The sequence below is a fragment of the Pleurodeles waltl genome, chromosome 5, assembly GCF_031143425.1.
Source record: "Pleurodeles waltl isolate 20211129_DDA chromosome 5, aPleWal1.hap1.20221129, whole genome shotgun sequence".
Taxonomy (NCBI): Eukaryota; Metazoa; Chordata; class Amphibia; order Caudata; family Salamandridae; genus Pleurodeles; species Pleurodeles waltl.
The window spans coordinates 1,865,963,010-1,865,986,757 of record NC_090444.1 but is presented as its reverse complement, the minus strand read 5'-3'; the positions used below and the strand labels follow the sequence as shown (position 1 = coordinate 1,865,986,757).

Below are 23,748 nucleotides of genomic sequence, written 5' to 3'. Positions count from 1 at the left end.
GCAACAGGCTGGTCAAGGCCACCATCATTTGTTTGGGACAAAACTGCCCCTATCCCATGTTCAGAGGCATCCGTCTGCACAATGAACTGCTTAGAATAATCTGGAGCTTTTAGAACTGGGGCTGAGCACATTGCTTGTTTCAGGGTGTCAAAGGCCTGTTGGCATTCCACAGTCCAGTTCACTTTCTTGGGCATTTTCTTGGAGGTGAGTTCAGTGAGGGCTGTCACAATGGATCCATATCCCTTCACAAACCTCCTGTAATACCCAGTCAAGCCAAGGAATGCCCTGACTTGAGTCTGGGTTTTTGGAGCTACCCAGTCCAGAATAGTCTGGATCTTGGGTTGGAGTGGCTGAACTTGGCCTCCACCTACAAGGTGTCCCAAGTAAACCACAGTTCCCTGCCCTATCTGGCACTTGGATGCCTTGATAGAGAGGCCTGCAGATTGCAGAGCCTTCAAAACCTTCCCCAGGTGGACCAGGTGATCCTGCCAGGTGGAGCTAAAGACAGCAATATCATCAAGATAAGCCGTGCTAAAGGACTCCAAGCCAGCAAGGACTTGATTCACCAACCTTTGGAAGGTGGCAGGGGCATTCTTTAAACCAAAGGGCATAACAGTAAACTGATAATGCCCATCCGGTGTGGAGAATGCTGTCTTTTCTTTTGCTCCAGGTGCCATTTTTATTTGCCAGTACCCTGCTGTCAAGTCAAAGGTACTTAGAAATTTGGCAGCACCTAATTTGTCTATGAGCTCATCAGCTCGTGGAATTGGATGAGCATCTGTCTTGGTGACAGAATTGAGCCCTCTGTAGTCCACACAAAACCTCATCTCTTTCTTTCCATCTTTGGCGTGAGGTTTGGGGACTAAGACCACTGGGCTAGCCCAGGGGCTGTCAGAGCGCTCAATCACTCCCAATTCCAGCATCTTGTGGACTTCCACCTTGATGCTTTCCTTAACATGGTCAGACTGTCTAAAGATTTTGTTCTTGACAGGCATGCTGTCTCCTGTGTCCACATCATGGGTACACAGGTGTGTCTGACCAGGGGTTAAGGAGAAGAGTTCAGGAAACTGTTGTAGGACTCTCCTACAATCAGCTTGCTGTTGGCCAGAGAGGGTGTCTGAGTAGATCACTCCATCTACTGTGCCATCTTTTGGGTCTGATGACAAAAGATCAGGGAGAGGTTCACTCTCTGCCTCCTGATCCTCATCTGTTACCATCAACAGATTCACATCAGCCCTGTCATGGAAGAGCTTAAGGCGGTTCACATGGATCACCCTCTTGGGGCTCCTGCTTGTGCCCAGGTCCACCAGGTAGGTGACCTGACTCTTCCTTTCTAGTACTGGGTAAGGGCCACTCCATTTGTCCTGGAGTGCCCTGGGAGCCACAGGCTCCAGAACCCAGACTTTCTGCCCTGGTTGGAACTCAACCAGTGCAGCCTTTTGGTCATACCAAAACTTCTGGAGCTGTTGGCTGGCCTCAAGGTTTTTGGTTGCCTTTTCCATGTACTCTGCCATTCTAGAGCGAAGGCCAAGTACATAGTCCACTATGTCCTGTTTAGGCTCGTGGAGAGGTCTCTCCCAGCCTTCTTTAACAAGGGCAAGTGGTCCCCTTACAGGATGACCAAACAGAAGTTCAAAGGGTGAGAATCCTACTCCCTTCTGTGGCACCTCTCTGTAAGCGAAAAGCAGACATGGCAAGAGGACATCCCATCTCCTTTTGAGCTTTTCTGGGAGCCCCATGATCATGCCTTTTAATGTCTTGTTGAATCTCTCAACCAAGCCATTAGTTTGTGGATGGTATGGTGTAGTGAATTTATAAGTCACTCCACACTCATTCCACATGTGCTTTAGGTATGCTGACATGAAGTTGGTACCTCTGTCAGACACCACCTCCTTAGGGAAACCCACTCTGGTAAAGATACCAATGAGGGCCTTGGCTACTGCAGGGGCAGTAGTCGACCTAAGGGGAATAGCTTCAGGATACCTGGTAGCATGATCCACTACTACCAGGATATACATATTTCCTGAGGCTGTGGGAGGTTCCAGTGGACCAACTATGTCCACACCCACTCTTTCAAAGGGAACCCCCACCACTGGAAGTGGAATGAGGGGGGCCTTTGGATGCCCACCTGTCTTACCACTGGCTTGACAGGTGGGGCAGGAGAGGCAAAACTCCTTAACCATGTTGGACATATTGGGCCAGTAGAAGTGGTTGACTAACCTCTCCCACGTCTTGGTTTGTCCCAAATGTCCAGCAAGGGGAATGTCATGGGCCAATGTTAGGATGAACTCTCTGAACAGCTGAGGCACTACCACTCTCCTAGTGGCACCAGGTTTGGGGTCTCTGGCCTCAGTGTACAGGAGTCCATCCTCCCAATAGACCCTATGGGTTCCATTTTTCTTGCCTTTGGACTCTTCAGCAGCTTGCTGCCTAAGGCCTTCAAGAGAGGGACAGGTTTCTTGTCCCTTACACAGCTCTTCCCTGGAGGGTCCCCCTGGGCCTAAGAGCTCAACCTGATAAGGTTCAAGCTCCAAAGGCTCAGTTCCCTCAGAGGGCAGAACTTCTTCCTGAGAAGAGGGGTTCCCTTTCTTTTGCTGTGTTGCAGTTGGTTTCCCAACTGACTTTCCTGTTCTCTTGGTAGGCTGGGCCATTTTTCCAGACTCCAGCTCTACTTTTTCACCCTGTGCCTTGCATTGTGCTCTTGTTTTCACACACACCAGTTCAGGGATACCCAGCATTGCTGCATGGGTTTTTAGCTCTACCTCAGCCCATGCTGAGGACTCCAGGTCATTTCCAAGCAGACAGTCCACTGGGATATTTGAGGAGACCACCACCTGTTTCAGGCCATTGACCCCTCCCCATTCTAAAGTAACCATTGCCATGGGATGTACTTTTCTCTGATTGTCGGCGTTGGTGACTGTGTAAGTTTTTCCAGTCAGGTATTGGCCAGGGGAAACCAGTTTCTCTGTCACCATGGTGACACTGGCACCTGTATCCCTCAGGCCCTCTATTCTAGTCCCATTAATTAAGAGTTGCTGTCTGTATTTTTGCATGTTAGGCGGCCAGACAGCTAGTGTGGCTAAATCCACCCCACCCTCAGAAACTAGAGTAGCTTCAGTGTGGACCCTGATTTGCTCTGGGCACACTGTTGATCCCACTTGGAGACTAGCCATACCAGTGTTACCTGGATGGGAGTTTGGAGTGGAACCTTTCTTGGGACAGGCCTTGTCTCCAGTTTGGTGTCCATGCTGTTTACAGCTATGACACCAGGCCTTTTTGGGATCAAAGTTTTTACCCTTGTACCCATTGTTTTGTGAAGAGGCTCTGGGCCCACCCTCCTGTGCAGGTTTTTGGGGGCCTGTAGAAGACTCTTTACTATTTTTAGTTTTGGTTGTCTCATCACCCTTCTGCTGGGGAGTCTTTGTGACCCCTTTCTTTTGGTCACCCCCTGTTGAAGTCTTGGACACCCTTGTCTTGACCCAATGGTCCGCCTTCTTTCCCAATTCTTGGGGAGAAATTGGTCCTAGGTCTACCAGATGCTGATGCAGTTTATCATTGAAACAATTACTTAACAGGTGTCCTTTAACAAATAAATTGTACAGCCCATCATAATTACTTACACCACTGCCTTGAATCCAACCATCTAGTGTTTTCACTGAGTAGTCAACAAAGTCAACCCAGGTCTGGCTCGAGGATTTTTGAGCCCCCCTGAACCTAATCCTGTACTCCTCAGTGGAGAATCCAAAGCCCTCAATCAGGGTACCCTTCATGAGGTCATAAGATTCTGCATCTTGTCCAGAGAGTGTGAGGAGTCTATCCCTACACTTTCCTGTGAACATTTCCCAAAGGAGAGCACCCCAGTGAGATCTGTTCACTTTTCTGGTTACACAAGCCCTCTCAAAAGCTGTGAACCATTTGGTGATGTCATCACCATCTTCATATTTAGTTACAATCCCTTTGGGGATTTTTAGGATGTCAGGAGAATCTCTGACCCTATTTAAGTTGCTGCCACCATCGATGGGACCTAGGCCCATCTCTTTTCTTTCCCTTTCTATGGCTAGGAGCTGCTTTTCCAAAGCCAATCTTTTGACCATCCTGGCTAACAGGGGGTCATCTTCACTGGAGTTATCCTCAGTGATTTCAGAGGTGTTGGTCTCTCCTGTGAGGGAACCAGCATCTCTGACTATTATTTTTGGAGTCAGGGTTTGAGGGACCCTGTTCTCCCTAGATAGGACTGGTAGGGGGGAATTTTCCTCCAAGTCACTATCCTCTTCCTCTGAGTTGCCACCCTCAGAGGGGTTGGCCTTTTCAAACTCTGCCAAAAGCTCCTGGAGCTGTATTTTGGTAGGTTTGGGGCCCATTGTTATTTTCTTTATTTTACAGAGTGACCTTAGCTCCCTCATCTTAAGATGGAGGTAAGGTGTGGTGTCGAGTTCCACCACAGTCACATCTGTGCTAGACATTTTGCTTCTAAAAGTTGGAATACTTTTTAAGAATCTACAACTGGTTCTAGAATCTAATTCAAACTTTTACAAACTTTTAAACTCTAAAAAGAAATGCTAAACAGGATCTAACACAAGGCCCTAGCCGGTCTTTTAAGAATTTAGAAAACTTTTCAAATTGCAAAAATCAATTTCTAATGACAATTTTGGAATTTGTCGTGTGATCAGGTATTGGCTGAGTAGTCCAGCAAATGCAAAGTCTTGTACCCCACCGCTGATCCACCAATGTAGGACGTTGGCTCTGTATGTGCTATTTCAAAGTAAGGAATAGCATGCACAGAGTCCAAGGGTTCCCCTTAGAGGTAAAATAGTGGTAAAAATAGATAATACTAATGCTCTATTTTGTGGTAGCGTGGTCGAGCAGTAGGCTTATCCAAGGAGTAGTGTTAAGCATTTGTTGTACATACACATAGACAATAAATGAGGTACACACACTCAGAGACAAATCCAGCCAATAGGTTTTTATATAGAAAAATATCTTTTCTTAGTTTATTTTAAGAACCACAGGTTCAAATTCTACATGTAATATCTCATTCGAAAGGTATTGCAGGTAAGTACTTTAGGAACTTCAAATCATCAAAATTGCATGTATACTTTTCAAGTTATTCACAAATAGCTGTTTTAAAAGTGGACACTTAGTGCAATTTTCACAGTTCCTAGGGGAGGTAAGTATTTGTTAGGTTAACCAGGTAAGTAGGACACTTACAGGGTTCAGTTCTTGGTCCAAGGTAGCCCACCGTTGGGGGTTCAGAGCAACCCCAAAGTCACCACACCAGCAGCTCAGGGCCGGTCAGGTGCAGAGTTCAAAGTGGTGCCCAAAACACATAGGCTAGAATGGAGAGAAGGGGGTGCCCCGGTTCCGGTCTGCTTGCAGGTAAGTACCCGCGTCTTCGGAGGGCAGACCAGGGGGGGTTTTGTAGGGCACCGGGGGGGACACAGGTCCACACAGAAATTTCACCCTCAGCGGCGCGGGGGTGGCCGGGTGCAGTGTAGAAACAAGCGTCGGGTTCGCAATGTTAGTCTATGAGAGATCTCGGGATCTCTTCAGCGCTGCAGGCAGGCAAGGGGGGGATTCCTCGGGGAAACCTCCACTTGGGCAAGGGAGAGGGACTCCTGGGGGTCACTTCTCCAGTGAAAGTCCGGTCCTTCAGGTCCTGGGGGCTGCGGGTGCAGGGTCTCTCCCAGGCGTCGGGACTTTAGGTTCAAAGAGTCGCGGTCAGGGGAAGCCTCGGGATTCCCTCTGCAGGCGGCGCTGTGGGGGCTCAGGGGGGACAGGTTTTGGTACTCACAGTATCAGAGTAGTCCTGGGGTCCCTCCTGAGGTGTTGGATCGCCACCAGCCGAGTCGGGGTCGCCGGGTGCAGTGTTGCAAGTCTCACGCTTCTTGCGGGGAGCTTGCAGGGTTCTTTAAAGCTGCTGGAAACAAAGTTGCAGCTTTTCTTGGAGCAGGTCCGCTGTCCTCGGGAGTTTCTTGTCTTTTTCGAAGCAGGGGCAGTCCTCAGAGGATGTCGAGGTCGCTGGTCCCTTTGGAAGGCGTCGCTGGAGCAGGATCTTTGGAAGGCAGGAGACAGGCCTGTGAGTTTCTGGAGCCAAGGCAGTTGTCGTCTTCTGGTCTTCCTCTGCAGGGGTTTTCAGCTAGGCAGTCCTTCTTCTTGTAGTTGCAGGAATCTAATTTTCTAGGGTTCAGGGTAGCCCTTAAATACTAAATTTAAGGGCGTGTTTAGGTCTGGGGGGTTAGTAGCCAATGGCTACTAGCCCTGAGGGTGGGTACACCCTCTTTGTGCCTCCTCCCAAGGGGAGGGGGTCACAATCCTAACCCTATTGGGGGAATCCTCCATCTGCAAGATGGAGGATTTCTAAAAGTTAGAGTCACCTCAGCTCAGGACACCTTAGGGGCTGTCCTGACTGGCCAGTGACTCCTCCTTGTTATTCTCATTATTTTCTCCGGCCTTGCCGCCAAAAGTGGGGCCTGGCCGGAGGGGGCGGGCAACTCCACTAGCTGGAGTGTCCTGCTGGGTTGGCACAAAGGAGGTGAGCTTTTGAGGCTCACCGCCAGGTGTGACAATTCCTGCCTGGGAGAGGTGTTAGCATCTCCACCCAGTGCAGGCTTTGTTACTGGCCTCAGAGTGACAAAGGCACTCTCCCCATGGGGCCAGCAACATGTCTCGGTTTGTGGCAGGCTGCTAAAACTAGTCAGCCTACACAGATAGTCGGTTAAGTTTCAGGGGGCACCTCTAAGGTGCCCTCTGTGGTGTATTTTACAATAAAATGTACACTGGGATCAGTGTGCATTTATTGTGCTGAGAAGTTTGATACCAAACTTCCCAGTTTTCAGTGTAGCCATTATGGTGCTGTGGAGTTCGTGTTTGACAGACTCCCAGACCATATACTCTTATGGCTACCCTGCACTTACAATGTCTAAGGTTTTGTTTAGACACTGTAGGGGTACCATGCTCATGCACTGGTACCCTCACCTATGGTATAGTGCACCCTGCCTTAGGGCTGTAAGGCCTGCTAGAGGGGTGTCTTATCTATACTGCATAGGCAGTGAGAGGCTGGCATGGCACCCTGAGGGGAGTGCCATGTCGACTTACTCGTTTTGTCCTCACTAGCACACACAAGCTGGCAAGCAGTGTGTCTGTGCTGAGTGAGAGGTCTCCAGGGTGGCATAAGACATGCTGCAGCCCTTAGAGACCTTCCTTGGCATCAGGGCCCTTGGTACTAGAAGTACCAGTTACAAGGGACTTATCTGGATGCCAGGGTCTGCCAATTGTGGATACAAAAGTACAGGTTAGGGAAAGAACACTGGTGCTGGGGCCTGGTTAGCAGACCTCAGCACACTTTCAATTGTAAACATAGCATCAGCAAAGGCAAAAAGTCAGGGGGCAACCATGCCAAGGAGGCATTTCCTTACAGTGCGTCTGATCAGGACCTCTGAGAGGTGCTCCTCGTTCATCCATTGCGAAGCCTTACCGCGTGTACTTGTTAATGTCCGTAAGGTACCTCTACCAAGGGCATGCAGGTGCTTGCTAATGTATGGAAAGTGTGTTTACAGCTCCTTAAAGCACTTGTACAACGCCGTGCATCTGTAGAGGGCACTCAGGAGCTTTTAATGTATTTGAGGTCTATCTAGTGAGTACATCTGTTGCTTAATAATGTCTGTGTTGTATATAATGAGGGTTTACAAGTGCTTGTTTGTCAGGTACATCTGGTGATAACATCTGTTGTTGTCTGCAAGCCCTTATATTTGTATGTCAGGTAGGGCTATCTAAGCATTTTTAATATCTGGGAGGTCCGTCAGGTGATGATATTGACGTCCTGTAAGGTGTGTATAGTGGAGGCCTCCAAGCACTCTGTTCAAACAGTTGGATAGAGGTTGACATTCTCGGTCTAAATAGCATGCCTGTCTCTTATCGTCCTCAGTGTCACGGTGTTTCCCAACGGGACTCTCCATCTAACCCAGGTGAAGGCACGTAGTGCTGGTACGTACCAGTGCGTTGGCCGAGGGCAGCGTGGAAAGCCCACCGTCCTGGAAGCCACTCTCCGCTTGGCTGGTGAGTTCATATTTGTGATGTTGTGTGGGGTTTATTACTTTACTTGCATTTCATATCTTTTGTAGGCTCGTCTTTAAGCGTGATCTCCTTAAGTGTCCACAGCTCGTTTTCTACATTGAGTTTACCAGACAGAGCTGGATCTATTGTGGGCTTTCCAAGAACTTACAGGGTCTTAGAGCTTGCCAGTCGCTTACCATTGTTTGGTATTCTTGTCACTCATTTGCTTGCTTCTTATTTAGTGGTGTTCCTTGTCCATCAAATCTTTATCCCTCCCCTGGAGCATAGCTACTCTCCTATCTCTCTGATTCGCTGGCTTCTATCGGCTCACCTTTAGGGAACTGCTTTCTTTCTTTTTCTTTGGGTTATGCACTCCATGTGTTTTTCAGTTCTTGCCTTGGTGTGCTTCTTCACTAAATATTCCCCTCCCTTCGCCTTGTTGCTGTCTCCCTCAAGTTCTGTTGTACGCTGTCTCATGCGTGTCTCGCCCACCAGCCCCCTGCCTCCCAAGCTCTCTGATGTTTTTCTCCCCTGCCCTGTGTTCTCTTATGTGCTGCTTCTCCCTTCCCAGACACTTCCTCTCCCCGCCAACTCCTCAGTTGCCCCCACTATCTTATTTTTTGGGGAGGGTTGTGGTACCAGGCAGCAAATTGCGTGAGCCTCCTATAAAAGAACAAACACTTTCATGCTACTGTTTTTCATTTTCTGTTATTTACAGCTTCATCGCGGATTGGTAGCGGGGGCGGCCGGGTGCCGTGTGCAAACACGCGTCAGGTTTTCAATGGTTTCTTATGAGAGATCAAGGGATCTCTTCAGCGTTGCAGGCAGGCAAGGGGGGGGGGGGCTCCTCGGGGTAGCCACCACCTGGGCAAGGGAGAGGGCCTCCTGGGGGTCACTCCTGCACAGGAGTTCCGTTTCTTTAGGTGCTGGGGGCTGCGGGTGCAGGGTCTTTTCCAGCCATCGGGAAATGGAGTTCAGGCAGTCGCGGTCAGGGGGAGCCTCGGGATTCCCTCTGCAGGTGTCGCTGTGGGGACTCAGGGGGGACAACTTTGGTTACTCACAGTCGTAGAGTCGCCGGAGGGTCCTCCCTGAGGTGTTGGTTCTCCACCAGTCGAGTCGGGGTCGCCGGGTGCAGTGTTGCAAGTCTCACGCTTCTTGCGGGGAGTTGCAGGGGTCTTTAAATCTGCTACTCGAAACAAAGTTGCAGCTCTTTTGGAGCAGGGCCGCTGTCCTCGGGAGTTTCTTGTCTTTCTCGAAGCAGGGCAGTCCTCAGAGGATTCAGAGGTCGCTGGTCCCTTGGAAAGCGTCGCTGGAGCAGGTTTCTTTTGGAAGGCAGGAGACAGGCAGGTAAGTCTGGAGCCAAAGCAGTTGGTGGCTTCTGTTCTTCCTCTGCAGGGGTTTTTCAGCTCAGCAGTCCTCTTCTTGTAGTTTCAGGAATCTAAATTCTTCGGTTCAGGGGAGCCCTTAAATACTAAATTTAAGGGCATGTTTAGGTCTGGGGGGTTAGTAGCCAATGGCTACTAGCCCTGAGGGTGAGTACACCCTCTTTGTGCCTCCTCCCAAGGGGAGGGGGTCACATCCCTAATCCTATTGGCGGAATCCTCCATCTGCAAGATGGAGGATTTCTAAAAGTTAGAGTCACTTCAGCTCAGGACACCTTAGGGGCTGTCCTGACTGGCCAGTGACTCCTCCTTGTTGTTTTCTTTGTTTCCTCCGGCCTTGCCGCCAAAAGTGGGGGCCGTGGCCGGAGGGGGCAGGCAACTCCACTAGCTGGAGTGTCCTGCGGTGCTGTGACAAAGGGATGAGCCTTTGAGGCTCACCGCCAGGTGTTACAGCTCCTGCCTGGGGGAGGTGTTAGCATCTCCACCCAGTGCAGGCTTTGTTACTGGCCTCAGAGTGACAAAGGCACTCTCCCCATGGGGCCAGCAACATGTCTCTAGTGTGGCAGGCTGCTGGAACCAGTCAGCCTACACAGATAGTCGGTTAAGGTTTCAGGGGGCACCTCTAAGGTGCCCTCTGGGGTGTAGTTTACAATAAAATGTACACTGGCATCAGTGTGCATTTATTGTGCTGAGAAGTTTGATACCAAACTTCCCAGTTTTCAGTGTAGCCATTATGGTGCTGTGGAGTTCGTGTTTGACAGACTCCCAGACCATATACTCTTATGGCTACCCTGCACTTACAATGTTTAAGGTTTTGTTTAGACACTGTAGGGGTACCATGCTCATGCACTGGTACCCTCACCTATGGTATAGTGCACCCTGCCTTAGGGCTGTAATGCCTGCTAGAGGGGTGTCTTACCTATACTGCATAGGCAGTGAGAGGCTGGCATGGCACCCTGAGGGGAGTGCCATGTCGACTTACTCGTTTTGTCCTCACTAGCACACACAAGCTGGCAAGCAGTGTGTCTGTGCTGAGTGAGAGATCTCCAGGGTGGCATAAGACATGCTGCAGCCCTAAGAGACCTTCCTTGGCATCAGGGCCCTTGGTACTAGAAGTACCAGTTACAAGGGACTTATCTGGATGCCAGGGTCTGCCAATTGTGGATACAAAAGTACAGGTTAGGGAAAGAACACTGGTGCTGGGGCCTGGTTAGCAGGCCTCAGCACACTTTCAATTGTAAACATAGCATCAGCAAAGGCAAAAAGTCAGGGGGCAACCATGCCAAGGAGGCATTTCCTTACAGGCAGTCTCGGTCAGGGGGAGCCTCTGGATTCTCTCTGCCGCCGTCGCTGTGGGGATCCAGGGGGGTCGTTTTGGGCTACTCACGGGGTCGCAGTCGCCGGGGAGTACTCCCTGTGGTGTTGGTTCTTTGGATCTTGAGCCGGGGGCGTCAAGTGCAGAGTGTGAAGTCTTGCGCTTCCGGCGGGAAGAGTGAAGTTCTTTAAAGTTGCAAAGTTGTTGTTGAAGTTGAGCAGAGCCGCTGCTCATGGGAATTTCTTGGTCCTTAGGTTCAGGGCAGTCCTCTGAGGCTTCTGAGGTCGCTGGTCCCTGTTGGATGCATCATTGGTTGCAGGTTTTCGAGTCAGGAGACAGGCCGGTAGGGCTGGGCCCAAAGCAGTTGTTGTCTTCCGTCTTCTCTGCAGGCTTGTAGGTCAGCAGTCCTTGTTTCTTCAGGTTGCACAAATCTGATTTCCTGGGTTCAGGGTCGCCCCTAAATACTAAATTTAGGGGTGTGTTTAGGTCTGGGAGGGCAATAGCCAATGGCTGCTGTCCTGGAGGGTCGCTACACCCTCTTTGTGCCTCCTCCCTGAGGGGAGGGGGGCACATCCCTATTCCTATTGGGGGAATCCTCCAAGATCAAGATGGAGGATTTCTAAAGTCAGGGGTCACCTCAGCTCAGGACACCTTAGGGGGTGTCCTGACTGGTGGGTGACTCCTCCTTGTTTTTCTCATTATCTCCCCTGGACTTGCCGCCAAAAGTGGGGGCTGTCCAGGGGGCGGGCATCTCCACTAGCTGGAGTGCCCTGGGGCATTGTAACACGAAGCCTGAGCCTTTGAGGCTCACTGCTAGGTGTTAGTGTTACAGTTCCTGCAGGGGGGAGGTGTGAAGCACCTCCACCCAGAGCAGACTTTGTTTCTGGCCTCAGAGGGTCAGAAACTCGTCTCTCAGCAGCAGGCTGGCACAGACCAGTCAGTCCTGCACTGAAGGATTGGGTAAAATACAGGGGGCATCTCTAAGATGCCCTCTGTGTGCATTTTTTAATTAATCCAACACTGGCATCAGTGTGGGTTTATTATTCTGAGAAGTTTGATACCAAACTTCCCAGCATTCAGTGCAGCCATTATGGAGCTGTGGAGTTTGTTTTTGACAAACTCCCAGACCATACACTTAATATGGCCACACTGTACTTACAATGTCTAAGAATAGACTTAAACACTGTAGGGGCATATTGCTCATGCAGCTATGCCCTCACCTGTGGTATAGTGCACCCTGCCTTCGGGCTGTAAGGCCTGCTAGAGGGTGACTAACCTATGCCACAGGCAGCATTTTGTGTGCATGGTTTCCTGAGGGAGATGCCATGTCGACTTTGCCTTTTTCTCCCCACCAACACACACACACTCTGCAATGGCAGTGTGCATGTGTTAGGTGAGGGGTCCCTTGGGGTGGCACAACATATGCTGCAGCGCTTAGGGACCTTCCCTGGTCACAGGGCCCTTGGTACCAGTTACAAGGGACTTACCTGGGTGCCAGGGTTGTGCCAATTGTGGAGACAATGGTAAATTTTAAGTGAAAGAACACTGGTGCTGGGGCCTGGTTAGCAGGGTCCCAGCACACACTGTCAAGTCAGCATCAATATGAGGCAAAAAGTGGGTGGGGGGGTGTAACTGCAACAGGGAGCCGTTTTCCTACAGTGACACAGTACCAAAAATATCTTAGAGAGAATACTCCTTCTGGAGGGACGTATTATACATAATATATACACTAGACACCAAAATTAGACAAGTTAATAGTCATAGAACAGTGCAAACAATAGGAAATGCTATAGAATGCAATGGGAGAAAATAGGTCTAGGGGCAACACAAACGATATACTAAGAAAGTGGAATGGGAATCACAAATTCCCCCCTAGACATGTGTTGTGTGTGCAGAATTCCTGGGAGAGTAAGAATACAGTAAGTACACCCCAGAGCACAGAAAAACAGGAGTAAAGTATTGCAAGCTTCCTTAGCACACACTACACCTCATGATATGGATTATTGTAGTAACCAACCAAGTCTCCAAACAACTAATGCTGGATTCCTGGACCTGAAGACCTGCAAAAGAAGGGGACCAAGTCCAGAAGTCGAAAGGAGTTCCAGGAAGGACAGGAGCCGCCGCCAGCTCAGACGAGGGTGCGAAAGAGGAGCCCCCGGTTAGTCGAGGACTGCAGGAATGCACCCTAGGAAGATGCCAGCGGGTTCCTGCTTGATGCAAAGGATGTCACACGACGTGAAGATGGATGCAGACGTGATTTTGTGTTGGAAGTCGCCAACAAGCCTTGGTACGTGCGTTTTGTGTCAAAATAGCACTGGCTGGACCCAGGTGCCTCAACTCTGTGTGAGGAGGAAGAGGGGGCTCTCAGCACTTTAGAGAGCCCTCAGGATGCCAGACAGCACCCACGAGAGTCCCAGAACACAGGGACGAAGGAGGTTCAAAACGTGCTTGGTGCAGCACAACAAAGGAAGCGAGTTGAGCGTCGCAGGATGGAGTGCTGGGGACCTGGGCCAGGCTGCACACGAAAGAATTGAGCAAATAGTGCACAGAGGCCTCAGAAGGAGAATACGACGCAGTTCACAGGGGTAATGTCGTTCTCGGGGAAGGCAAGGTCTTACCTCCTCCAAATTGCATCAGCAGGACCTCAGGACAGTCTATGTCGATGATATCCGCCCTCTGTGTCCTTAGGAGCACGCTTGTCGCTGTGAGAGGAGTCCAAGGGTACCGGTCGTTGTCTGATAAGGTGCCTGCTGGAGCAGGGAAGTGACTCCGTCACCCCACTGGAGATTTCTTTGGTCCTTCTGGTGCAGGGTGAAGATAGGGAGTCCCCAGAGTGTGCACACCATGGAAACTGTTGCTGATTCGAAGCTGAGGTTGCAGAAGAAAAGTATCCCTTGTAGATACTTTGTTGCTGTGACAGCGGTTCCTGGAGCAGTCTTCGGTCGATCCAAGGTCAAAGGATGAAGTAGTGGTTGCAGAGGATTCCTGAAGGAAACTTGCAAGCATAATCTGAAGAGAACCCACAGGAGAGACCCTAAATAGCCGTGAGAGGGGGATTGGCTACCTTGTCAGGTAAGGACCTATCAGGAGGGGTCTCTGACGTCACCTGCTGGCACTGGCCACTCAGAGGCCTCCAGAGTGTCCCCACACCTTGCAAAGCAAGATGGCTGAAATCTGGGACACACTGGAGGAGCTCTGGGCACCACCCCTAGGGTGGTGATGGACAGGGGAGTGGTCACTCCCGTTTCCTCTGTCCAGTTTCGCGCCAGAGCAGTGGACAAGGGGTCCCTGATCCGGTGTAGACTGGCTTATGCAAGGAGGGCACCATCTATGCCCTTGAAAGCATTTCCATAGGCTGTGTAGACTACCCCTCCCCAGCCTGTAACACCTATTTCCAAAGGGAGAGAGTGTAACACCCTGCTCTCTGAGGAAATGCTTTGTTCTGCCTTCATGGGACTGGGCTGCTCAGACCCCAGGAGGGCAGAACCCTGTCTGTGAGGTGGCAGCAGCTGTAGCTGCAGTGCAAGCCTCAGAGCTGGTTTGGCAGTACTGGGGGTCCATAGTGGAGCCCCCAGGATGCATGGAATTGGCTCCCCAATACCAGATTTGGAATCGGGGGGACAATTCCATGATCTTAGACATGTAATATGGCCATAATCGGAGTTACCATTGTGAAGCTACATATAGGCAGTCCCTGCACTCACAAAGTCCCGGGAAATGGCCCTGAACTATGTGGGGGCACCTTTGCTAGTGCAAGGGTGCCCTCACATTTAGTAACTTTGCACGTAGCCTTCATTAAATGAAGGTTGTACATATTGGCGACTTGTAAGTTACAATTGCAGTGAAAATGGCTGCGAAATAATGTGTGCACTATTTCACGCAGGCTGCAATGGCAGGTCCGTGGAAGGGTTTGTCTGAGCTCCTTATGGGTGGCAAAAGAAATGCTGCAGCCCATAGGGATCTCCTGGAACCCCAATGCCATGGGTACCTAGGTACCATATACTAGGGACTCATAAGGTGGGCCCAGTGTGCCAAGTGAAATTGGTAAGTGAAGTCACTGGCTTACAGTGACAAATTTAAAAGAAGAGAGAGCGTAAGCACTGAGGTTCTGGTTAGCTGAGCCTCAGTGACACAGTCAAGCACTACTGACAACACACACATTAGGCCACAAACTATGAGCACTGAGGTCCTGGCTAGCAGGATCCCAGTGACACAGTAAAAACACACTGACACACGCTCACAAACAGGCCAAAAGTGGGGGCGTAACCAGGCTAAAAAGAGGCCACTTTCTCACAGTGCCTCCTTAATAGCAGAAGATGACCTGTGCTAGCACGCATTTGTTATTTATTTTTAGTGTTTTACAACATGTGGACATGACCTTCACGGTATCAGAGCTCTGTACAAAGAAAGCTAATGGTTGCAGTACAGAAAAGACATCAGTCACCTAACATATGCTGTACATAGAGTTTGAAGAGCAAGATACAAACAGAAATTGTGTACAATAACTAATTAGGTGTATGAGAGGCTGGGAAGAGTCCTCTTATAAAGAGTGTGAGGTGCGAGGCCTAGTAACTATGGTATACAATAATGAGAAGGCTGGATGTGACAGTTCCACACAAGTTCACTTATGACACGTGTTTCTAGTAGTAAGGCTTTAACTTCCTTCTTGAGAAGCCTGAATGAAGTAGTTAACGCATTGCAGAGTTTGTGAGAGTAACTCTCACGGGTATGCCATGACTTGGCAGGAGCTCGTAGCCCACGAGTTCCAGTCCTGAAGGTTGGACCAGATCGAACTGTTCATGCTAGGGTCCATGTGAACTCTAAGTGAACTCTGATGCACAAAATGGTGCTAACCTTTGTGTCTGAGCTGATAATATCCATCTTGGATATACCAGGCTGCTAGTGCACAATTTCAGTCTCCGAAGCCTGTGTATCTGGTAGGTGGGGGGATGTTTCTATCCATTCCCTTTACCAGTTCTCCTTTCAACTAACCCTTTTCACATTTCCTCTCTTGTGGTGATCTCCCATGACACCCTGCAACCAGAACCAAACCATAGTCTGAGGCTAGTACTCAAAACACTGTCTGAGGCTTGGCATCCTACGCTCAACACCCGAGTGGTATGCATGCTGGACTCCTCAGCCAATACTTGGTTTTCCTTTGTTATTGTGGCACTGAGGAGGTCTGCACACAGGTGTAAGGGAGGTAATTCCTGACCAAGGCTTGTATCTTTCACTGTCCTTTTCAGGCTTGGGCCAACTCTGAAAAACACTTGGTGTCCCTTGCTCCTGTGCCATGGGGAGCGGAGGAGGACTTGGCCACCTGAAGATCTGCACTGCTTCAGCCGGTAGCAGGAACCTGCCTGCGGGCAGCTCAATAGACTCAGTCTATCCTGCTTCTCATGAGGAGTCAAAACTGAAAGAGTATCCTTTAGGTCAAGGAACTGCCCATTCGCCTTCACTGATCGAAAAAAAGAGAGAGAGCCTGTCCCCTCTCAGACCTCTGCCTGCGGGTGCTTGTACCCCCATCTCCCTTCTGCAAACCGGAAAGATCTGGAGTCAATCACCCTTCATTCAATCCCACTGTGAGTTTGCTGGCTGGAGATGGTTTGCTGGATCCTGGAATCATTATAGTCTTCCCAACCCTTAAGTTTCTGAAGATATTGTGAGATGAAGTCACGGCCCTGTCTGACCTTCAGGAACCAGAACTCATTTTGATCTGGGTTGCAACAGGGGCTCCTGTAGAGGCCCAAAATAATGGGAGAATGTGACTGTGTAAGGAAATGCCTTCTTGGCATGGTTACCCCCTGACTTTTTGCCTTTGCTGATGCTATGTTTTGAATTGAAAGTGTGCTGAGGCCTGCTAACCAGGCCCCAGCACCAGTGTTCTTTCCCTAACCTGTACTTTTGTATCCACAATTGGCACACCCTGGCATCTAGGTAAGTCCCTTGTAACTGGTACCTCTGGTACCAAGGGCCCTGATGCCAGGGAAGGTCTCTAAGGGCTGCAGCATGTCTTATGCCACCCTGGAGACCCCTCACTCAGCACAGACACACTGCTTGCCAGCTTGTGTGTGCTGGTGAGGACAAAATGAGTAAGTCGACATGGCACTCCCCTCAGGGTGCCATGCCAGCCTCTCACTGCCTATGCAAGTATAGATAAGTCACCCCTCTAGCAGGCCTTACAGCCCTAAGGCAGGGTGCACTATACCATAGGTGAGGGCACCAGTGCATGAGCACTGTGCCCCTACAGTGTCTAAGCCTAACCTTAGACATTGTAAGTGCAGGGTAGCCATAAGAGTATATGGTCTGGGAGTCTGTCAAACACGAACTCCACAGCACCATAATGGCTACACTAAAAACTGGGAAGTTTGGTATCAAACTTCTCAGCACAATAAATGCACACTGATGCCAGTGTACATTTTATTGTGAAACACACCCCAGAGGGCACCTTAGAGGTGCCCCCTGAAACTGTATCCAACTATCTGTGTAGGCTGACTGGTTCCAGCAGCCTGCCACACTAGAGACATGTTGCTGGCCCCATGGGGAGAGTGCCTTTGTCACTCTGAGGCCAGTAACAAAGCCTGCACTGGGTGTCTAAGCAAAACCTTAGACATTGTAAGTGCAGGGTAGCCATAAGAATATATGGTCTGGGAGTCTGTCAAAAACGAACTCCACAGCTCCATAATGGCTACACTGAATACTGGGAAGTTTAGTATCAAACTTCTCAGAATAATAAACCCACACTGATGCCAGTGTTAAAGGAGAGTGTAAGGAAATGCCTCCTTGGCATGGTTGCCCCCTGACTTTTTGCCTTTGCTGATGCTATGTTTACAATTGAAAGTGTGCTGAGGCCTGCTGTAGGAAGTTGGCTCTGTATGTGCTATTTCAAAGTAAGGAATAGCATGCACAGAGTCCAAGGGTTCCCCTTAGAGGTAAGATAGTGGCAAAAAGAGATAATACTAATGCTCTATTTTGTGGTAGTGTGGTCGAGCAGTAGGCTTATCCAAGGAGTAGTGTTAAGCATTTGTTGTACATACACATAGACAATAAATGAGGTACTCACACTCAGAGACAAATCCAGCCAATAGGTTTTTATATAGAAAAATATCTTTTCTTAGTTTATTTTAAGAACCACAGGTTCAAATTCTACATGTAATATCTCATTCGAAAGGTATTGCAGGTAAGTACTTTAGGAACTTCAAATCATCAAAATTGCATGTATACTTTTCAAGTTATTCACAAATAGCTGTTTTAAAAGTGGACACTTAGTGCAATTTTCACAGTTCCTAGGGGAGGTAAGTATTTGTTAGGTTAACCAGGTAAGTAAGACACTTACAGGGCTTAGTTCTTGGTCCAAGGTAGCCCACCGTTGGGGGTTCAGAGCAACCCCAAAGTCACCACACCAGCAGCTCAGGGCCGGTCAGGTGCAGAGTTCAAAGTGGTGCCCAAAACACATAGGCTAGAATGGAGAGAAGGGGGTGCCCCGGTTCCGGTCTGCTTGCAGGTAAGTACCCGCGTCTTCGGAGGGCAGACCAGGGGGGTTTTGTAGGGCACCGGGGGGGACACAAGTCCACACAGAAATTTCACCCTCAGCGGCGCGGGGGCGGCCGGGTGCAGTGTAGAAACCAGCGTCGGGTTCGCAATGTTAGTCTATGAGAGATCTCGGGATCTCTTCAGCGCTGCAGGCAGGCAAGGGGGGGGTTCCTCGGGGAAACCTCCGCTTGGGCAAGGGAGAGGGACTCCTGGGGGTCACTTCTCCAGTGAAAGTCCGGTCCTTCAGGTCCTGGGGGCTGCGGGTGCAGGGTCTCTCCCAGGCGTCGGGACTTTGGATTCAAAGAGTCGCGGTCAGGGGAAGCCTCGGGATTCCCTCTGCAGGCGGCGCTGTGGGGGCTCAGGGGGGACAGGTTTTTGTACTCACAGTCTTAGAGTAGTCCTGGGGTCCCTCCTGAGGTGTCGGATCTCCACCAGCCGAGTCGGGGTCGCCGGGTGCAGTGTTGCAAGTCTCACGCTTCTTGCGGGGAGCTTGCAGGGTTCTTTAAAGCTGCTGGAAACAAAGTTGCAGCTTTTCTTGGAGCAGGTCCGCTGTCCTCGGGAGTTTCTTGTCTTTTCGAAGCAGGGGCAGTCCTCAGAGGATGTCGAGGTCGCTGGTCCCTTTGGAAGGCGTCGCTGGAGCAGGATCTTTGGAAGGCAGGAGACAGGCCGGTGAGTTTCTGGAGCCAAGGCAGTTGTCGTCTTCTGGTCTTCCGCTGCAGGGGTTTTCAGCTGGGCAGTCCTTCTTCTTGTAGTTGCAGGAATCTAATGTTCGATGGCATCTGTCGCTGTAGATACGCATGTTCTGCAATAGCTCGCCATCTGGTGTTGGGCCGGAGTGTTACAAGTTGTTTTTCTTCGAAGAAGTCTTTCGAGTCACGGGACCGAGTGACTCCTCCTTTTGTCTCCATTGCGCATGGGCGTCGACTCCATCCTCGATTGTTTTTTTTCCGCCATCGGGTTCGGACGTGTTCCTGTCGCTCCGAGTTTCGGAACAGAAAAAATAGTTAATTTCGGAAGATTTTCGTCGGTATTGTTGCGTTCGGGATCGGCATACTTACATTCAACACCGCATCGAAGATCGAAGAGCTCCGGTGCCCTTCGGGGTAATTTTTCGATCCTCCGTCGGGGCCTGGTCGGCCCGACCGCGTGCTGAAGAACGCCGATGGAACGGACCCCGTTCCGTTTCTGCCCCAAATGCCACAATAAATACCCCTACACAGACCAACACTTGGTCTGCAACCTGTGCCTGTCACCTGAGCACAGCGAAGACACCTGCGAGGCCTGTCGTGCGTTCCGGTCCCGAAAAACACTCCGAGACCGTCGAGCCAGAAGACTTCAAATGGCGTCCGCACCGACAGCCCGACGGGAGTTCGAGGAACAGGAAGAGGAAGGTACCTTCTCGATCCAAGACTCAGACTCCGAAGGATTCGACGATACACAAACCGTGAGTAAGACGTCGAAAACCACACAAAGAAACATTTACAAGGCCCAGGGGACGCCACTGCCACCAGGCCATGGCTCAACCCATAAAATCGGTGACCGACCGTCGGCACCGAAAAAGGCCCAAACAGTGCCGAGATCGTCCGACTCCGGTCGAGACACCGGCACGCAGCCTTCTCGGGACCGAGAAAGTGCTGGAGACAAGCCTCGACACCGAGATGCCGGTGTGGACACGGCTCGACGCCGAGACAGCGGCACCGAAACAGATCGACGCCGAGAGGTTTCGGCACCGAAAAGGAAAAAAGTCACCTCGGAGCCGAAAAAACACGCAGACACAGTTTCGACGCCGAAACAAACTGCAAGCGACCCAGCTTCAGGCTCTTATACAGAAGAGCACTCGCTAACCTCCCAAATGCAGAAGCATAGGTTTGAGGAAGAGCTACAAGCAACTGATGCGGACCATACGCAAAAGCGTATCTTCATTCAGCAGGGGACAGGAAAAATAAGCACCCTTCCCCCCATTAGGAGAAAGAGAAGGTTGGAGTTCCAGGCGGAACAAGTACCACAACCAAAAGTGGTGAAAAGAGTTACACCACCACCCTCTCCTCCGCCCGTGATTAACGTTTCACCAGCACAAACGCCATCACACTCCCCAGCTCACACCACCATGAGCCAGGGTGACCAAGACCAGGACGCATGGGACCTATACGACGCCCCAGTGTCAGATAACAGCCCAGAGGCATACCCTACAAAACCATCTCCACCAGAAGACAGCACCGCGTACTCTCAGGTGGTGGCTAGAGCAGCACAATTTCACAACGTAAGCCTCCACTCAGAACAGGTCGAGGATGATTTCCTGTTCAACACACTCTCCTCCACCCACAGCTCCTACCAAAGCCTGCCTATGCTCCCTGGTATGCTCCGGCACGCAAAAGACATATTTAAGGACCCGGTCAAAAGTAGGGCAATCACACCAAGGGTGGAAAAAAAGTATAAGCCGCCTCCTACAGACCCGGCTTTCATCACAACACAGCTGCCACCAGACTCTGTTGTTGTAGGAGCAGCTAGGAAAAGGGCCAACTCTCTCACATCTGGAGATGCACCACCCCCAGATAAAGAAAGCCGCAAGTTTGATGCAGCTGGTAAAAGAGTCGCAGCACAAGCTGCAAACCAGTGGCGCATCGCGAACTCCCAGGCACTACTTGCGCGCTATGACAGAGCCCACTGGGACGAGATGCAACATCTCATTGAACATCTGCCCAAAGACTTCCAAAATAGGGCAAAACAAGTGGTTGAGGAGGGACAGGCCATCTCCAACAACCAGATCCGCTCCTCCATGGACGCTGCAGATACAGCTGCACGGACAATTAATACATCTGTAACTATCAGAAGGCATGCATGGCTCCGAACGTCTGGATTTAAACCAGAGATTCAACAAGCAGTTCTCAATATGCCTTTTAATGAAAAAGAACTGTTCGGTCCAGAAGTGGACACAGCGATTGAGAAACTCAAAAAAGATACGGACACTGCCAAAGCCATGGGCGCACTCTACTCCCCGCAGAGCAGAGGGAATTACAGCTCATTCCGTAAAACGCCCTTTCGAGGGGGGTTTCGGGGTCAAAGCACACAAGCCAGCACCTCACAAGCCACACCGTCCAGTTACCAAGGACAGTATAGAGGAGGTTTTCGGGGACAATATAGAGGAGGGCAATTCCCTAGAAATAGAGGAAGATTCCAAAGCCCCAAAACCCCTACTACTAAACAGTGACTCACATGTCACTCACCCCCTCCACACAACACCAGTGGGGGGACGAATAGGTCATTATTACAGAGCATGGGAGAAAATCACTACAGACACTTGGGTTCTAGCAATTATCCAACATGGTTACTGCATAGAATTTCTACAGTTCCCTCCAAACATACCACCAAAAGCACAAAATTTAACAACACACCATTCCAATCTCCTAGAGATAGAAGTGCAGGCACTATTGCAAAAGAATGCAATCGAATTAGTGCCAAACACACAAATAAACACAGGAGTTTACTCACTGTACTTTCTGATACCAAAGAAGGACAAAACACTGAGACCAATCCTAGACCTCAGAGTAGTCAACACTTTCATCAAATCAGACCACTTCCACATGGTCACACTACAAGAAGTATTACCATTGCTAAAGCTGCACGACTACATGGCAACTTTAGACCTCAAGGATGCTTATTTCCATATACCAATTCACCCATCGCACAGGAAATACCTAAGGTTTGTATTCAAAGGAATACATTACCAATTCAAGGTACTGCCTTTCGGATTAACAACCGCACCAAGAGTCTTTACCAAATGTCTAGCGGTAGTCGCTGCACACATCAGAAGGCAGCAAATACATGTGTTCCCATATCTAGACGACTGGCTAATCAAGGCCCATTCGTTAATAGAGTGCTCAAATCACACAAATCATATCATACAAACCCTCTTCAAACTAGGGTTCACCGTCAATTTCACAAAATCCAAGATTCGGCCACGCAAGGTACAACAATACCTGGGAGCCATAATAGACACATCAAAAGGAGTAGCCACTCCAAGTCCACAAAGAATTCAAAATTTCAACACCATCATACAACGCATGTATCCAACACAAAAGATACAAGCAAAGATGGTATTACAACTCCTAGGCATGATGTCATCATGCATAGCCATTGTCCCAAACGCAAGACTGCACATGAGGCCCTTACAACAATGCCTAGCATCACAGTGGTCTCAAGCACAGGGTCACCTTCTAGATCTGGTGTTAATAGACCGCCAAACTTACCTCTCGCTTCTGTGGTGGAACAACATAAATTTAAACAAGGGGCGGCCTTTTCAAGACCCAGTGCCACAATACGTAATAACAACAGATGCTTCCATGACAGGGTGGGGAGCACACCTCGATCAACACAGCATACAAGGACAATGGAACGTACATCAAACAAAACTGCATATCAATCACCTAGAACTTCTTGCAGTTTTTCAAGCACTAAAAGCTTTCCAACCAATAATAGTTCACAAATACATTCTCGTCAAAACAGACAACATGACAACAATGTATTATCTAAACAAGCAGGGAGGGACGCACTCCACGCAGTTAAGCATGTTAGCACAAAAAATTTGGCATTGGGCAATTCACAACCAAATTCGCCTAATTGCACAGTTTATACCAGGGATACAAAATCAACTCGCAGACAATCTCTCGCGAGATCACCAACAGGTCCACGAATGGGAAATTCACCCCCAAATACTGAACACTTATTTCAAACTCTGGGGAACACCTCAGATAGACTTGTTTGCGACAAGGGAGAACGCAAAATGCCAAAACTTCGCATCCAGATACCCACACAAACAATCCCAAGGCAATGCCCTATGGATGAACTGGTCAGGGATATTTGCTTACGCTTTTCCTCCTCTCCCTCTCCTTCCTTACCTGGTAAACAAACTCAGTCAAAGCAAACTCAAACTCATATTGATAGCACCAACTTGGGCAAGGCAACCCTGGTACACAACGCTGCTAGACCTATCAGTGGTACCCTGCATCAAATTGCCCAACAGGCCAGATCTGTTGACACAGCACAACCAAAAGATCAGACACCCAGATCCAGCATCGCTGAATCTAGCAATCTGGCTCCTGAAATCCTAGAATTCGGGCACTTACAACTTACCCAAGAATGTATGGAAGTCATAAAACAAGCAAGAAGGCCATCCACCAGGCACTGCTATGCAAGTAAATGGAAGAGGTTTGTTTGCTACTGCCATATTAATCAAATACAACCATTACACACAACTCCAGAACATGTAGTGGGTTACTTGCTTCACTTACAAAAATCTAACCTAGCTTTCTCTTCCATTAAGATTCACCTTGCAGCAATATCTGCATACCTGCAGACTACCTATTCAACTTCCCTATATAAAATACCAGTCATTAAAGCATTCATGGAGGGCCTTAGGAGAATTATACCACCAAGAACACTACCTGTTCCTTCATGGAACCTAAATGT

The 23,748-nt window shown here is 49.6% G+C and overlaps 1 protein-coding gene across 1 annotated transcript in view; it reads left to right on the top strand.

The window, feature by feature from the left end:
* PTK7 (protein tyrosine kinase 7 (inactive)) overlaps positions 1 to 23,748 on the top strand; it is a 535,321-nt gene that overhangs the window by 244,920 nt on the left and 266,653 nt on the right. The window contains exon 6 of the mRNA XM_069236405.1: positions 7,925 to 8,055. Within this exon, the coding sequence (XP_069092506.1) occupies positions 7,925 to 8,055 (131 nt within the window). The remainder of the gene's footprint in view (positions 1 to 7,924; positions 8,056 to 23,748) is intronic.